Below are 18,660 nucleotides of genomic sequence, written 5' to 3' on the forward strand. Positions count from 1 at the left end.
GTGTTTCTCCATCACCAGTTTACAATCCTAAGCCAACTGGAACATACACGCCATCTTTTGGTCCAATCCAAGAGTTTGTCGAACAGCCATACTTTGAACAAGATGGAGTTGTAGGTGTTACCCCATCGCCACTTTACAGTGACAAGCCAAGTGGAGGATACACACCAACTTATGGTCCAAACCAAGAATTTGTCGAACAACCATGCTTTGATCAAGATGGAGTTGTAGGTGTTACCCCATCGCCAGTTTACAGTGGCAAGCCAAGTGGATATTCACCGTCGTATAACAACAAACCGAACTACGGTGAATACTTTGAAGAAGGTATTTATGATGATTTGGCACATGACATCGGTAAACCAGTTTCTTATGCTCCAATAATGGGTCCCGACGGCAAAATTATCGAACAGCCACGCTTTGATCAAGGTGGAGTTGTAGGTGTTACTCCATCGCCAGTTTACAGTGGCAAGCCAAGTGGAGGATTCTCACCATCTTACGGTCCAAACCAGGAATTTATCGAACAGCCATGCTTTGATCAAGGTGGAGTTGCAGGTGGTACTCCATCGCCAGTTCACAGTGGCAAGCCAAGTGGAGGATTCACACCATCTTACGGTCCAACCCAGGAATTTATCGAACAACCATACTTTGATCAAGCTGAATTAGTAGGTGTTTCTCCATCACCAGTTTACAATCCTAAGCCAACTGGAACGTATACGCCATCTTTTGGACCAATCCAAGAGTTTGTCGAACAGCCATACTTTGATCAAGATGGAGTTGTAAGTGTTACCCCATCGCCAGTTTACAGTGGCAAGCCAAGTGGATATTCACCGTCGTATAACAACAAACCGAACTACGGTGAATACTTTGAAGAAGGTATTTATGATGATTTGGCACATGACATCGGTAAACCAGTTTCTTATGCTCCAATAATGGGTCCCGACGGCAAAATTATCGAACAGCCACGTTTTGATCAAGGTGGAGTTGTAGGTGTTACTCCATCGCCAGTTTACAGTGGCAAGCCAAGTGGAGGATTCACACCATCTTACGGTCCAAACCAGGAATTTATCGAACAGCCATGCTTTGATCAAGGTGGAGTTGCAGGTGGTACTCCATCGCCAGTTCACAGTGGCAAGCCAAGTGGAGGATTCACACCATTTTACGGTCCAAACCAGGAATTTATCGAACAACCATACTTTGATCAAGCTGAATTAGTAGGTGTTTCTCCATCACCAGTTTACAATCCTAAGCCAACTGGAACGTATACGCCATCTTTTGGACCAATCCAAGAGTTTGTCGAACAGCCATACTTTGATCAAGATGGAGGTGTAAGTGTTACCCCATCGCCAGTTTACAGTGGCAAGCCAAGTGGATATTCACCGTCGTATAACAACAAACCGAACTACGGTGAATACTTTGAAGAAGGTATTTATGATGATTTGGCACATGACATCGGTAAACCACTTTCTTATGCTCCAATAATGGGTCCCGACGGCACTGAATTAGTAGGTGTAACTCCATCACCAGTTTACGCAAATTCTCGTATGAGTTTTGCACCTTCTCTCGATCATGTTGAAGAAAGCATGCCTACTATTAGCTTACCTTTGTCGGATGACAATTTAGCGTCGTTGGTTGTTTCGCCATCATCTTTCTTTGACAGTAAACCAACTGTTATCGACATTTTTGAACCTGGTGCTCCACGTATTGAAATCATTGAAAATAATATAAATACTATTATTGATATATCTGAACCAAAAGGCCCTCATATACAAATTGTAGAATCTGCATCGAAAAATATGTTAGACAATGTCTCTCCCTTCATTAGTGTCCAGCCGTCGGCAGACTTTGAGCATAATGTGGAGCGTGAAGATAGGTAAATATATATTGTTTTTATTTGGAATATATAGAAATATATATCAGCTTCATAACCATTTTTTTATCGTAGTTCTAAGTTGTTTTGTCCTGGTGTTGTACAATCTACTTCCATCCCTCATTGTTCTTCAAATCTTCTTTGGGACGGTTTTAGTTGCGTTGCCCGTCAAGACTGTCCTTGTATTGGGTCGGACAACGATCACAAGGTGTGTATTGGGATCCGTAGCAATTAAATGGATACGTACCTCTTCTTCCCACCACTTTGAAATATATTTTTGTTTTTAATCGTATAACATCTTAGCGTTTTCCACGGTGGGGTGTTTACGTTTCTTTAACAATAAGAGTTGACGGGATAATTAGAAACCAGGAACTCAATCGAGTTGTTTAGTTTTGAACATTTGCCTTGACGCTACTGCCGAAACGATATAAAAATTGTCATTGTGTCGAAACGTCATGTTATGTTATTGATATCTATAGAGTGGGGCAATTTGGAAAGAAGATGATGGATGTACTAATTGTATTTGCATTGCTGGAATTGCCAAATGCACTCCACAAATTTGTGATGAAACGTGTTCCCATGGGTTCGAGCTGGTTTATACCGAAGGAAATTGTTGTCCTTCTTGTGTTCCATCAACAACAACGTGCGAAGATGGAATTAAATACGTACGAAAACTAACGTTATTTTTAGAGTTGTAATATTTTACCTTCTAGTTGTATTTAGGAAATTGGCGAAATTTGGAACAGTCACTGTGAAACATGTACGTGCACAAAATCTGGAACAGTTTGTTCTCCAGTAGATTGTCCAGAACCAGCAATAACGGAATGCCCTGTTGGCCGAAAAATGGTCAAACGTATTGGAGAATGTTGTGAAACTCAGGAATGCATATGCGACCTTGAGCTATGCGACACTGCGATGCCAGAATGCTCGCAATTTTACAATGTTGTTCAAATGAACACTGGTGGTTGTTGTCCAGACTATAAATGTATTTGTCAACCGGATCTATGCCCTGTAGTATTTTGTGAACCTGGAGAACGCAAAGTACAATTAGGATCGATTAACGAATGCTGTGTCGAATACAGGTTTGTAATAACAGTTGTCTACAATCTACATTCTACACCATATAAATTATTTTGCATTTGTTGAATTTAATATGGCTGGCATCAAATGCAAACAACTACTTTTAGGTGTCAAGCAAACGGCTGCGTAAGTAGCGATGGAGTTCAACGAATGGTTGGAGAGACATTTATCAACCCAGTCGACACATGTTCAACTTGCACTTGTACCTCTGATAGCGGCATTACGTGTCTGCAAAATGTTTGTCCATCTCTCCAGACTACAATTTGTACGAGTGGCTCGATGCCTGCCTTAACTTCAACTGAAGATGGGTGTTGTTCTCAATACGTTTGTGATTGTATGTTTCGTTAATATATATTAACAGAAACCTCCACTTCATTGCTAATTTTTTGTTTTCTTTTAAAGGCCATTGTACAGGTATAAATTTGGGATGGAATACTTTTGATTCCAAATCAACATTATATGGGGGTACCGGTACATTTATGGTTGTAAAGGACACGAAGTCAAACGATTTTTCAATCACATTAAGCAGAGTTGTGTGCGGTGAATCAATATGCATCGAATACGTTGAGCTCAACGACTTTATCAGTCATCACGTTGCTAAGCTAACACCCTCAAAGGTAAATGTCAACCAAAGCATATAAGCCCGCTAACGGAACTCTTATGTTGTAATATGCATTCAATACAGGTCCTGATAGACGAGACTGAAATCAATTTGCAATCTGGAACATCAGAAGAAAGAAACGGATTTACTATTTCTCTGACGCGGGATGGTTTAATTCTAATAACTTCTTCTGCCATTGGCGTTAAAGTGTCATTAGACTCGGCTGGAAAATCTTGGTCTGCAACTGTTCCACACAATTACCGAGGAAGTACTGCCGGGTTATGTGGTTTATGTGATGGTAACAAAGAAAATGACTTTTGGAATGGTGAAAATGTAAGAAAAGTGATGTATACTATATATTTCTTTTTTACCCAAATATTTACAGTCCCCATTCTACTCTTGCAGGTTAGTGCAACTGTGGACGATTTTGTTTCTTATTTCGCAATGCCGTCAGTTGAACTTCCGGTCTTTGTCACGGTATCTTCAACGTGCACAGAAAGTGTATTGTGTGCTTCAACTTTGCTAAATGTTTTTGACTCCTGTCCTGTCAATATGGATCTATACATCGACTCCTACAAAATAAGCGTTTGCAACGGTAATCAATAACTCGCATTTCCTTTTGAGTACTTACAAAGGGCGTAGTGAATTGTTTATACTGATGCCCGAAACCTTATATTCGATAGATATATATATCTGTAAGATATAATTGACATTAATATGTGTAATACTTTTCGTAACGCTGCTTTTTACGGATAACCGGTGTATGTTTTTGTCCAAAATGTCAGCTCTACGGTAATATACAATAGACAGCTTAATTTTTTGTAACTATGTACACCAGTGGTTTCCAAATTTTATTACCACGACCCGCCACTTATGAAAAAACTATGCGGAGTTACAGTTTAAGTTTCATTTGCGTCAAAACGACTTTTTTATACCAAATAAAATGTATTGTGCGCTTATGACGTGACAATTAAAACGTTACTTTTTGTAAACTCGTAAAGTAGAAGTTCTTCAACTGACGTACACGAAACACCAGCGACATGGGGTAAATTTATTTTTACTGGCAGTTGGAAGATTTTCATCAATAGATGAAAGAAAGATAAAACAACTGTTGATAGAATGCATATATTCTTAGCAGCAAACTATTAATTATTTTCACCATAACCAATTCTTTGATTTGAAACTATTTTATCGCCCCCTTTTTTCTTTTTGATTTGTGTGTTACTTAGCAACCTAGCTTTGACATTGCTTGCATTTTGCAATTTCCAAATGGTCACCAGGATCAATTATGTCAGATCACCAACCATGTAACCCTTGGTTTTATCCACTCATTTATTTTATTAAGTTAAGTATAACAAGCCGTTTTGAGAAACGCGTTTTATTTTCCTAGTTTAAAATAACATCACTATTGTAAATACTATAAAAATGTATTTGGATGCTGTGTGTACCATGGTCGCTAGTGATATCCCATCCTTTTTATTCCGACGCCGATACCGTATAATTTCGACAAAAGTACCGTCGATCCAATACCAAACAATATAATATGCTATTTTCTAAAGTTTACAACGCTCAGCAAAAAATTAACTAAATTATGGTATCGGTGGCAATAACACTGAAGTACCGGACAAGTATGGATGCATCGCGTATCGGATCGAATCTGATATTATCGGACACCCCATTGTGATGACAACGCGAGACAATGCCTTTCTAGTTTAAAAACCAGGTTTGCAAAAAAATTTTAAAACGACTTAAGTCCCAGTCAAGTCATATAAAAATTAACTCAAGTCTAAGTCAAGAATTTTGCAAAAATAACAACTCAAGTCCCACTCCCAAGTCATCGGTTGCCCAAGTCAAGTCCCAGTCAAGTCATTTGGAGAACAATTCAATTTCAAGTCATGTCATTAACATAAAAGTAAACTGTTAAACTATTAAAATTAGTAAACTCGTCCATTTATGAGTAACAACTCAACTAAAAAAGTACACAAACACAACAAAATAAAAGTGTTTTATGTGCAAAACTTAAATTTAATATAATAAAAAAACACTAAATTTGAATAAAAAACACTTCATTCAATCGCAAGTTATTTGACAAAGTGACTTAAGCCCAAGTCAAGTCATTTATCCACAATACTAAGGTCAAGTCAGGTCATTTGGGTCAAAAGACTCAAGTCAAGTCATTTCAAAACAGTGACTTAAGTGCACTTAAGTAAAAGTCATTACAACACTGATGCGAACTATACACAACTTTTTTTGTTTTTGTTTTTGTTTAATAGTTTAACTTTATCTACCAGCACCAAGTACTTAAGCAAGCGGCGTGTTAGAAACGTAAGAAAGGCATGGTGTTAGATCTACAAAGGTACCTGTTATGATATGCTAGCAATCAAACGTATATTATATTGACAGCATTACGAGATACCTTCATAGGCCTTAAGAAAATAAACAACACCTTTCAATGCTGCGTATTACTTACCAGGAGGAGATGGCTGCGAGGTTTTGTCTATGGTTGGGTCTCAATGCCGATCAATGGGACATTGTATAGAATGGAGAAGTGAAGATCTATGCTCCTTCCGATGTCAGAATAATATGGTGTACAAAGCTTGTGGACCAAATGTTGTTAAAACATGCCATAACTACAAACAATATTTAACCATGATAGTGGATTATACAACTGAGGGTTGTTTCTGTCCTGACCATATGGTAAATTGAATCGATTTTAGGCTGGCTTCCACCCACTTTATCACTTGTGCTAAATTATTTTGCAATTTCTCTTAGATTATGCATGACGGTTTTTGTATAAATCCCGTCGATTGCCCCATATGTCAAGATGAAGCTGGACTTTACAGAAAGTCAGGAGAGATGTGGAAACGCAATGGCGACCCGTGTTTTACAAGCTATTGTTCTGCTGACGGTTCAATTGTATGTCTTTATTGCAACGTTCTGACTGTTAACATTGACAAAAAGTTAAATTACACTTAAAATATGCAGGTTCATTCTTCTGTGAGGTGTGCAACCCAATCAGTGTGCAGCTATGGGGAAACAGCGATTTCTTTCGGAGAAAATGAATGCTGTACTGTTAAAGAATGTATTCCGACAGAGAAATGCAAGGTAAGAATTTTGAATATCCAGTGGATTTTGGCGAAGCTAAAAGGTTAAATATACCTAATGTCATTATAAGCATACAAAAAATAATTTTACCTCGAATTAGATTACCACCATTTAAGCAATGTATGCCCTAAGCACTTCTATTTTTCTTTTTCTGCCTTTCTATCTCGACTTGTTATCGAATGTCACGCCAGGTTGCCTTGTTCGCGCGGCGCTGCTTCGTATTTGATCACCTTCCAGAAAGCCATAGCTAGTTTTGTTTTTAAACTTTTTACCTAATCTGTACTGCTTTCATATGTTTTTGACTTTCTTATTAGTTTTATTATTACTTTGTGATGTTTACAGTTTATATTATAATTAGAATAGGGACAATAAACTTTCAATGTTACATGCCGTTTTTCTTAAAAAGACGTAATGTACTCATGTGAAGATTCGTCTTTTTACATTTACGTGGATAAAATACCAAAGAATGGCGAATGGCCTCCTTCCCAGTTTTTTAAAAAGAACCACATCCGACCTGCGGGTTGTTGCCGACGCCTGTTATGGATAGAAAATGCGCACTCGAAATATTCCGTTGAAGTAGGCAAAAATATTATACAATGAGGAGGATTTCGCGTAAAAAAATAAAACACTGTAGCCTACTTGTTACTCACTATATGGGTACAAAACACTGTGTTATTTTTTATGCTTTTTTACATAGTTATGCATTACAATACCTGCGAAAAGACTGCACCTTTGCACATTAATTAATATTAGGTATATAATGTTTGGTTATACGCTTGCAAACACGTCAAACCTCTAATTACAGGATATTTCATGCCCTGTTTTTAAAACACCAACGTGCGGAGTTGGAGAAGAAGTTCATACTATTGTTCATGATGAATGTTGCGTCGAGTTTGTTTGTGTTTGCAACAGTGCTTCATGTCCAACACTACCATCGACAACTTGTCAGGTATTTACTGTTACTGTCCTAGTTTAGAGAGTCAAAATACTTACTAAGGTAATTACAGCGTATGAGATATTTTCTCTTTATGTATTTCTCGGAAATATGGCCTATTTATTTTTGTGTGCTGCATATCTTTTGTTGTATGTCATTGAAGGGTTAATAAGACATTTAAAGATATGCCATGGTGAAAGGTACCAGTTAAATTAAAATATTGACGCTACTAATTTTACGGTTTAAATTGTGTATAACGAAATTAGGCGATAAATAAAAATAAATGGAATATATTACTCATTGAACTGTAAGTTATGCACCAGCATAAAACAATTAGACCAAGATTAGTGGTAACACAAAACTTTAAATGTGTCTTAGAACTTTTTGACAAAAAAGTTTACTACTTGAAAATTAATATCACTATTAAATCTTTCTACTCTGTGAATAATTTATAGGCAGAACATCCAACTATGATATATTTCTGTACCTGTATAACATCCAAACTTTTTACATTTCCATCATAATCTGAAATAGAAAAAGCAGAGAAATACAAAAAAAACATTATTTCAGATAGGCCTACACATTTCGTTTAGTCTTTGTTGTTGCATACTGAAATATGTAATCAAAACTAGAATTTTACCAGACATATTTTTGTTACTCCCACTACAATAAACAATGAACTCGAGTGTAAGCTATTTTTATTTTATTTACAACGCAACTTTAGAAATATTTTAGTGCTTACTTTGTTTTGGTGTAATTCAGTGCTTCTTAAACTTTTTTAGTTTCGTTCACCCCTAGCATCTATCTCTGGATTTCATTCACCCTTGTCTCATGATATGATAAAACTATCTCGTCTATATATAACAGCACAAAATGACTTAGGTTGAACTCAAGCTAAGTTTTACCATTGTAAATCTACAATTTCTCGAGTCCAGGAATATAAAGCTAAAAAAGCACAAAACAAAGTCACTAAATTGTTGTACTTATACTAGGGCTACCATATTTTAGCACCCAAAAAGAGGACATTTTTTGCCTGCAAGTAAAACGAAAATAGAGTTGTTACGTTTGAGAAATACGTGCCATATCCACAACTTTTTTCAGCAGCGGCACCCTTTGCAATTTTCCTATGACTTGCACCCCTACGAAAAAAAGAATTTTTAATTAATATCACTGAGGCAACTTAAAAAAAATAGTGTAGTGTGTTGTCGGTCGCGCGAAGCGCGAAAAAAAATTGGACTTAATTGCTTGAAAGTCAATGACATGACTTGAAATTAAACTGTAAAATCAGGAGGATTTTAATATGGATAAAAAATAATTCGAACAGTGGATGACTTTTATCGTTTATCTATAAGTTAGAAAAATTATAACTAAATAGGGCCATTATACCTTCGATGATATGAAAACATGGAATGGCTCTCAAAGAGACTTTGTGCTCAACAAAGTAAACAAAATTAGATAACGGAAGATTCGCAAATGTTTTTTGGCAGTTTTAATGTTAAAGTTGGCAAAAACAGAGTTTGTACAGTGCTGTAGGAGTGGTGTAAAACCAAAACGAAAACGATACCATTAGAATCATAGCAAAAAATTTAAATATTAACCTAGAGCTCTCTTCCCCCCCTACGAATTGCTTGGAGCCCCCCCCTAGAAACCCTTTTTAAACCAGCAATTCAGCATCTTTCATGGCTTTAGTATTTTTGGAAATAAATACAACCTCTCGCCTAAAAGTCTTGTTAAAAGTATAAGCAACTAACTCGAAATGCGCAAAAAGAGGACATTTGGGCATTTTTGAGCATCCTCGGAGGACTATTCAGTTTTTTTTTAAGAAAAGGGGACAAATCCTTCTAAAAGAGACGACATATGGTAGGCCTAACTCATACACTCAGTGCAAACCAACTTAACCATTACAGTAAGCAAAAAACACCAAAAAACAACAGGTTTTAGTCGATTAACTTCAGAAAGTTGTTTACTAGTGACTATAGGTTGCTCCTGAACTTTCGTTCACCCTTATTCACCCCTTTTGGTTGGTTCACCCCTGCAAAAATTTTATTCACCCTGGGGTGAACCATTCACCACTTTAAGAAACACTGGTTCAATCTACCTCGTTAAGGTAGTTTGTGCTATTGTTTACAATAGCCTACCTTTGTTACATAGTTTTTATTTATTTTAAAATAGGTTGCAAGGTAGTCTACTCTGTTAAAATTTATAAATGCATATTTCTAACAATTTACCCAACATACACCTTTGGAGTCACCTATCAATACGCAATTAAACGCGATTCATGAAGACGTGAAGATAGTAGGCCTAACCGGTAATAATGTCTTGTGCTAGAACTCCTAAAAAAATTCAATTTCAACTAATGTTGACACGCCTTATAAACAAGTGGCGTTAAAGTTATGGATCCATTCCACCTATTTAAAGAGACAAGACTCTATTTATAATTAAACCTAGAGTTTTTTTATGTTGTCCGAGTTAACCTAAATCGTAAAGTAGTGTGGTCCGACAACTATTTATCACATTTAAGTGTTAACTTTAATGTGATTTTTTTAAACCACGACCCGTAGTAATCTGATAAATCTAATACGAAACCTTTTAAGTATGACCAACAAACAAAAGCGAAGTTATACAAACTTAATATTTATTAACTGAAGGTGCAAAAGGCACGTACACGTGTGTTGAGTTTGATGCGTAATGTAAAAAATAAAATTAAAAAAATATATTTTTCTATAGAATCGATTTAAAAAAGAGGTTGTATGTAGGTTGGAGAAAAGCATACATTAATTAGTGGAACTTGCTGTGACTCTGTAATTTGCGAATGCTCACCTGAGGAATGTCAAGACCTTCCAGTATGTGAAGCAGATGGACATCAACTGACCATGACGTCTCAGGGAAGATGTTGCTCCACTTACGAATGCATGTACGTTTTTTAATTAATAAAACAGGCATTGCAATATTTCATAATGGTTGAAGATTGCAATGATTGAAGGGACAATATTGGATCAACCTTAAATTGAAAATGCTTTAGCTTGGAAGAGTCTAACTTTTTATTTAGGTCATCTAAACTGATGCCCACAACCAAAATCATTATTGTTATGAATTTCTTAGTGACAAGGTTGTACATTTCAATAAAATTCAATTTAACAGTGCCGTTGTTAAACGACACGCCAGAAATATTGAAGGGTTCAGCAGTGGTCACGAGATGCTGAGAAAGGGTTATTAAATTCCATGATACCATATATCGAACCTCGAGCCCACTCTCAGAATAATATGCTTAATTATTAGTCGTCAAACTCTTGTGGCTGTATTGTTACTTTAATTTATATGGTAAATTAATTCAATATAAACAATAAAACTCAAAGTTTAAAAACCAGAGTAAAATCAGGATCAGACATTAAAAAAAAAGGAATATATATTTCGCCTATACTGGCATCGTCAGTTCCTTAATTCGAATGAAACGTCAGCGGAACAGTGATCGACAAGCAGAAACCTGCTGCCAATGGTTTTGGATTCCATAAAGATACGCCCTTCTATATATTAATTTAATATATGACGGTTTATATTAGTATAAACGGGTCACAGACAGTTTAACACTTTATATGCAAAAGTGCAATAAGAAGTTCACTAGTTGGCCGCCTTTATAGGGTGGCTTTCACAAGCAAAATAATGAGACATTAAGTTTTAGGTTTTAGGTGAACCTCACAAAAATACATCTGTTTACGGTAATTATAAATCTGATACAAACTAATAGCTATAAATAAGTCGGTTATTATTTGACTTAATTTTTTATGTATATACAACTCATTTTTGTTCCACCGCTTGTCAGTGAAAGCAATTAAATTAAGTGTCTAACGACGCCAAGATACCAATGCGATACTTATACAAAAATGCGTTGTTTAAACCAATGTATTCCTAATAGGGCAAAATAAAGTATTTTTAGGTCAAAATTTGTAAACAAGTTTGATTTACAGATCAAAATGTTACATTTTTAGGTCAAAAATAAACAAACTTGTTATGAGTCTTACTAAAAATGTTCAAGCAACGACGGAAAGGCTAACTTTTATTTACAGTAGGTGTACCTCCTTGCTAACGCTTTACATCGTCTAGTTTAAGAACCACTGACTATACTTAAAGAATATACGTTTTTGACAACGCATCCACGTTTTGTTTAGATTGAACATTTTAAAGTAAATTCATTTTATATTGTTTAATTAACATATATGTACATTGTACAACACCACCCTTGTGACTTGTAAAAAAATAAATAATACTTTATTTTCATTATTTGTCACGGCCCTCTACGACATGTTTTGCATCTTATGCGTTTTCTGTAAAATAGTCGCAACCCCTGCAATAATGGATAAATCAAGATGAGTGTTAACCAACGTGATTCGCGATCCAAAGTTTAGTCGCCAAATAACTATAATAATGGATCGCTTGTTTAATATATCTAAAGTCTAATTTGTATTTTGAAACAATTACTATCTGTTTTTGCAATATTTTTGGACGTTTTAAAAGAGCATGCGCCTAATGCGGTTCGCGTCGTTTTTTAATTAAAAGTTTGGCCAATGAAACCAAAATCCTAATAAAAATTTCATAACAAAGTGTTTTGTAGAATATTTGTTTTATGACGTAACTTTGTAACGTCGTTTCTATAAAAAAACAAGCCTCCCCCCTAAAATCCGCTCCTGCCTATGTAAAGTTTGAAAAGACAGCTCTGTCTTTGGTGGACACAAACCGCTTTCCAACATGAGAAAGATTCCCCCTTGATAGAGGGTGCCATAATATGTAGGACGAAAACAAAAGTAACCTGTTTTGCAATACTCATAAATGTGTTGCTAAACAGTCCCGTTATGGAGAGAATTCGATTAGATGATAGAGGAAACGGCCTACAGCGCGACAAAATACTGCAATCCGTTTGGACGTTAAAGCCGTCCGCCGCAAAAACATACAATACATAAAATAACTAAATGTATGGGCACAATGAAACCACCTGGATTTTTATCAGGTTTTGTAAACAGATAACAACGGGTAAAGCTAAATTTATTAGCTTCACAATATAACAAAGCAATTAAATAATGTACGCTTGAAATTAAGAAATAATGTATGCTTGAAATTAAGAAATAATGTATGCTTGAAACGAACGTTGGTTGACGTTAAACAGATACGAAATCCATTAGAATCTAAACTGAGTTGAATAAGAGCGGGTGGTGCTCGGGTCTCGGTTTAAGTAACACGAACAGGAAACGGATAACGAAAAGTAGGCTTTAGGTCCGTTGTTCCTAACCTTTTTTCTATACCGCGCCCCCCCTTATAGCCCTGTGTCTTAATTGCGCCCCCCTTAATTACCCTGTGTCTTGCGCCTCCCCTACTAAGATATTAAATAAATATCATAAGCGGAATTTTTCGATAATATATCAGTGAAACAACATGAAAATACAAAAGTTAACGCTTAAAAAAATTGCCTTTATTTGGTTTAAATTGGGTAAATTTGTTATAGGAGATCTGACGCATTGGGCACACAAAAAATTGCTCGTGCTAGATATATTGTGTTTTGTCAAGCTGATTTTGACAAACATGCTGTAAGAGCTTTGACTCAACAACTGGCTGCACATAAATCACGTAAAAGTGTCGCCCGGAGCGCAAAAATTAACTTTGCATAAATCGTGTTTCTAAGATATAATGACATACTATGCATTATTCAATGGCCATATGACATTACAAATTCGCTCAAAAAGTCCAATTTCCCCAGGGGTAACCAATTGTGATATATGATTGACAGGTTCGAGCAAAGCGCAAAACATTTTCGCAGTTTTGTTGTAAAGGTTGGCAAAAACACATTGTGGAGAGGATGGCATGATGTCCAACCCCCTGTGCGTAACTTAGAGATCTCCATCAGCCATATCATACTGTTATGACTATAGAGCCCGCAAAAGTCAATGAAGTCAAAAAATTTTAAGGACCTCTTCTGTCCACGAATCAAAGAATAAAGTTGTTTTCAGCACCTAGGGGAATGTTTCTAAGAAGTTTATAGGTCAAAATAAGGTCAAAATTTGGCAAATTATGGCTTTTGACAAAGTTTTTTCGTTTCTTGAGAGTAATTTTTTTTTGTCGTTGTAAAATTCATTGTTTACGTATTTAAATAATTCTTATAAAACACTTCCTCTTCATAAACTTGGTCTTTTCGATGATCAACAGTCTGGATTTTAGGAATTATCTACTGACATTCTGTAATACAAAAATGCCTAATCAATCTAAATCTATCGCCAAAAAACACGACGCATTTATATAATCCATAAACACCTTGACTTTTCGACAAAACATTACGTTTGGGTCTGAAATCGACAAAATATTATGTTTGGGTATTTGGCATCAATCCAAGGAAGAACTGTGGGCTCTACAAATAAGCAATTTTGATAGGTCCAAATAAGTCAAAATTTGATAAAAATAAAGTCAAAAAAAAATTTTTTTGGATCAAAATAAGAATGGCCTTAGTTATGACTGAACACCGCCCAAATCGGTCGTAATAAGTAGCAAATAAAACCGAGAAACTATTAAAATATAGCTGCCCAAAAGTTCGCAAATCGCAAAATCAAAAACCATTTTTCTTCAGTTGGTGAAGCGCTCGCGCCCCCCTAAGAATTGTTTTTCACAAAAGCATGTTTTCACAAAGCATGTGGTGTTTTGATGCTGGCTATACAAATTAATGAATTAAAATGTGTAGTCGCTATACATTCGTGAACAAACTGTAGCTCTAAAACATATAAAGCAAATTTTGATTATATATTATATTTTGATTATATTTTTCAACTCTGTCTTAACCTTTCAAACTAAAATAATTGACAGGCCTTGTTTAATAAAGCCTAGAAGATGTTTTAATATACATGGTGATTAAAGTTTTATTTGCAAGTCTTGGTCTAACCAGCCACCTGAAAGAAAATTTACCGCTTTGTAGTTAACAACAGAATACGTGGAACACGCTCGAGGTATCTGTTTTAAAAGTTTGAAACCGCCAGTTTCTTGTGGTGAAATAACTGTTTTTGTAGTTGCGTAAGATCATCGTGTCCTTTTGCTGAAACACCATCGTGTGGTGTTGGAGAAGTACTTACTGCCAAACCTGGAGAGTGCTGTCCCAAGTACGAATGTGTTTGCGACGAAAGTAATTGTCCAGCAAAGTTGATGCACTGTCCTCATGGATATTCTCTTCAGGTAGTTTTTGTTAGTTTCTGCTAATACCCCAAATAATAAAAATACTTTTTCCAGACATGACAGAGTTTTAACAGTTTTAATTATTATAAATGTTTTGGCACTATTTGCAAAGTACAATTGTTGTTGTCCAGACGATTAAAGAAAGGTAATAAAAGTATTTAGACGATAAAATATGTTACAACAAGTGGCCACAATTTGCGATAACGATAGCATGTCTGAGCACTTTGAAATTTAAACCTAAAAGAGATGTGTAAATGATGATGTGCAACTCGGTACGCTTGTCACTAAGTTTCATCTAGCTCGCAACACGTATGGCAAATGCCTGGCACCTACCAAGTTATTCAAGCTATTACCTAATGCAGTGTTCTTCAACCTTTTTTTGGTTTAGTGAACCCTTAAAGTTTTTGTGACAAACTCATGCACCCTGTTCACTTAAAAGGTAAACTGAGGTAAAAAGCGATCTGAACAATCTTTATGCTTAACAATGTCATCATGTTAACTAAACCGAGCGGAGATGCCGAAGTTTTAATATTGTCGTTGAGAGTTCGATTATGGCTGCAGGCTGCTTGCGAGTACCATTGCATGTCATAAAACATCATTCAGTTATAAATATTAATATTTCAATAAAAGTTTATGATGCACCCCTTGTATACCTTTTCGTACTGGTGCACCCCATGCATATTTTGATGCACCCTAGGGTGCACCGTGCACACCAGTTAAAGAGCACTGACCTAACGCACTACTTATGTTATGTATCACCCACATGTTATTTTACCAATTTTGTTTTGGTAGATTTTGTGCTGTTACCCGAAGTAATTGTAAAACCGTTTAGCAATTTGGTGGCAATTGGAACATAGCTTGAAGTGGTTTATTCTGTTATATAAACATATATTTTTCTTATTTCGTTGTTTTAAAAAGTTTAAAGCGCAATAACCGTGTTTGAAGCAAGAAAAATAAAGAAAAAATAGTCCAGGTGCGTTAACAATTAATTATAGACGACCTGGCGTTCCACTTGAAGCAGGGTTTCTTAAACTTTTTTTACCGCGGACCCCTAAAATTTTTTTTTGCTTTGCTCGGACCCCGGTAGGCGAGAAATGCTCCAAAATGATGCCATAATATGAGGTCACAATACAAATATACTTCATAACTCTGTTTATTTCGGTCCAAAAATGTGAAAGTTAAATGGAGTCTAACTATACATTCAGTGCAAAACCGTTTAATTTTTAATTAAAGTGTTTTCTTTGAAAAAATAATTGCTTCTTAAGTATACATTAGTTCTTTAATTAGGCCATGGATCCCCTAAAACTAGTTCACGGACCCCCAAGGGGTCCATGGCCCCAGTTTAAGAACCCCTGACTTAAAAGCAACAGTTGTCTATCTGTCATAAAGTCGTACGATTTAAAGTGGAACATTTTTCGTTTATGTGCGTTAAAATAAATCTGTTTGTTAAATCCATATGCCAGCGGAACAACGAGGATTACTACGAAGAAAGAAATACCACAGATAAGCAGTATATCAGAAATATTAAATAACACCAAACAAATTTAAAATTTGTTTTTTCAGACAAAGATTACAGAAGAAAATTGTTGCAAAGAAATAACAGAATGTCAATGCGATGAAAGTGCCTGCCCTGTATATAGGTCACCTTTCTGCGACAATGCAGCAGGTTTTAAATCAGTCAAAACTATTACAACCTGGGCACCATACCAGCTGCCATCGTGTTGCCCAACTGTTTATGAAGAAGTTTGTGTCTGCGACAGGTAATAACTGGATAATTTTAATAATTTTTTCCGTTTAAGAAAATAATCATTTTTATATAAATTATTTCTTTAAGCTCACTTTGCCCTGTCGTGGAGGAACCATTATGCGAATTATATGAAAAAATTACGTTAGTGTCAATCTCACCATGTTGTTCGACGCCAAAGTGTACATGTGATACAATGAAATGTCCAGTGATTAGCACAGTGTGCCACAATAATAAACATGTTAAAATCAATCGTGACAACAAATGTTGTGAAGAAGCGGAATGCGTATGCAATATTTGTCCCATCACTGAAATTTGCAAAGAAGGATGGGTTGCAACTGATGTTATTGACGATTGTGATTGTACTAAACGTAAGTTTAATTACGTTTAAATTTTGTGTTACCTTCTTGTGCCAGAATGTACAGGTTTCTAAAATAAATGTGACATTGTTTTAGGATCTTGCACACCACCAACTCATTGCTTGTACAACGGTGATACTCATGAGCCCGGTTCATCGTGGAAAGAAGACATTTGCCTTGAATGTTCTTGTTCATCTCTTCCCGATTGCAACGGAGTATACGAAACTCAGTGCGTTGCCATTCAATGTGGCACATGTAGTACGGGATACACTTACGTTCCCGTACCTGGGGCGTGCTGCGGAGATTGTGTCCCTATCACATGTCATTACGAAGGTCAACAGTACACTGTAAGTTTGCATAAACTTTCTGCCTTTATTTTTTTGCTTTTCATTGTCTAAAAATATTCAGGTTGGACAAAAATGGAGTCCCACAAACGAAACATGCAATTCATGCCTGTGCGAAATGAATTTATATAGTGGTGAAGTGTTCACCACATGTAACCAAGTGATGTGCGAACCCGTTAGTCCAACTTGTCCAGATGACAAAATTAGGACTACGCCAGACGGCTGCTGCACTTATTGTGATACAAGTGAGTTTTAGTGGTGCCAAGACCCGATAAAATGTAATTTATTGATTCTTGCCAGAGCATGGTATTGGTGCCGAGACACTAATATGGGTATTTTGTGTGTAAAGCGGACGGTCAAAGTAATATTTTGTACTTTAAAATGTATTTTTGTTGGAAAACCTACATAAACATTTAAAGGTAAGCAAATTCAACTTATTGAATAGGGTACAGCCGCACGGGTGTTTCGAAGTCCTGCTAACACCAGACAGTCCAGACACATTCAAGATATGTTAAAAAGCAACAAGATTGTATTCGTGGCCAACGAATTGCGATGTTTGTTAACCTTATTAAATTTTTTTTCAGCCTTTATTGGCGGAGAATGTGCACCACAAGCCGATTATAATGACTATTTAACAAAGGATGGGTGCAGAAGCGAGAAGAAGGTAGAAATTACTACATGCAGCGGAAGTTGCGTGAGCAAGTCTACATACTCTCTTGTGACCAACAACTTCACAAAACTTTGCAGCTGTTGCACAACCAATGAAACAGAAGATAAAACCATAGATTTGGTTTGTCCTGATGGATCTACAAAATCTGTTGAATATAAAAGTGCAATCAGCTGTGGTTGCCAATCTAGCAAATGTGAAGATTTGCCTTAAAGGTTTAATCATCTAACCGACCCTAAAATTGTTTGTTTTTATATTTTCCCGTTTTCCGTAGTTCTTAAGCAATAGTGAAGTTTTCGTATATTCATATGATTAAAAGCTTCAAATAACATATGTGCATTGTAACGTCAACGTACTTGTTATTTGTTGGATTCTTTGTATTGTTTTTGAATCGATTACGTCGCTATTGCTGCGATGATCTGCAAAGTTCCATGGGTATGTGTCAGTATGAACAAATTGCGCCAGGTTCCGTTTCACGAAATCGTACTGCACTGATATTTTTCGTGGAATATTTGTACGTTCGTCGTCCATTAGTTGTAGTAAAGGGCACTGCAAGCTGTTGGGGGTTGTTTACATGTTGCCTTTTTTTCACCACCGGATTATTTATATGTATAGATGTACGCATTGTTCATGGTGTTAACGTTTTTTGTTTGAAAACGGGAATAAATCATATGCATTTAAAATAACTCGTGTATGGTGTTAAAGCAATCGGATCCAGTTAATTGAAAAGTACATGTCGCATGACAATATTAAAATTAC

The 18,660-nt window shown here is 36.1% G+C and overlaps 2 protein-coding genes across 2 annotated transcripts; both read left to right on the top strand.

The window, feature by feature from the left end:
* The first annotated feature begins 1,828 nt into the window (after positions 1 to 1,828).
* On the top strand, positions 1,829 to 2,710 carry LOC146168117 (uncharacterized). The gene is made up of 4 exons (XM_083391005.1): positions 1,829 to 1,867; positions 1,940 to 2,072; positions 2,344 to 2,529; positions 2,588 to 2,710. The coding sequence occupies exons 1-4, from the start codon at positions 1,849 to 1,851 to the stop codon at positions 2,661 to 2,663; spliced, it is 414 nt and encodes a 137-aa protein (XP_083247131.1). The 5' UTR covers positions 1,829 to 1,848; the 3' UTR covers positions 2,664 to 2,710.
* On the top strand, positions 2,708 to 18,460 carry LOC146168118 (von Willebrand factor-like). The gene is made up of 16 exons (XM_083386214.1): positions 2,708 to 2,946; positions 3,052 to 3,278; positions 3,347 to 3,561; positions 3,630 to 3,878; positions 3,951 to 4,140; positions 6,019 to 6,242; positions 6,318 to 6,461; positions 6,531 to 6,650; positions 7,456 to 7,599; positions 10,341 to 10,498; positions 14,625 to 14,787; positions 16,351 to 16,547; positions 16,622 to 16,902; positions 16,987 to 17,237; positions 17,299 to 17,479; positions 17,819 to 18,460. The coding sequence occupies exons 1-16, from the start codon at positions 2,708 to 2,710 to the stop codon at positions 18,112 to 18,114; spliced, it is 3,279 nt and encodes a 1,092-aa protein (XP_083242340.1). The 3' UTR covers positions 18,115 to 18,460.
* The last annotated feature ends 200 nt before the right edge of the window (positions 18,461 to 18,660 follow it).

Source organism: Ascidiella aspersa, chromosome 1 (assembly GCF_963924565.1).
Source record: "Ascidiella aspersa chromosome 1, kaAscAspe10.2, whole genome shotgun sequence".
In the NCBI taxonomy this organism is placed as follows: Eukaryota; Metazoa; Chordata; class Ascidiacea; order Phlebobranchia; family Ascidiidae; genus Ascidiella; species Ascidiella aspersa.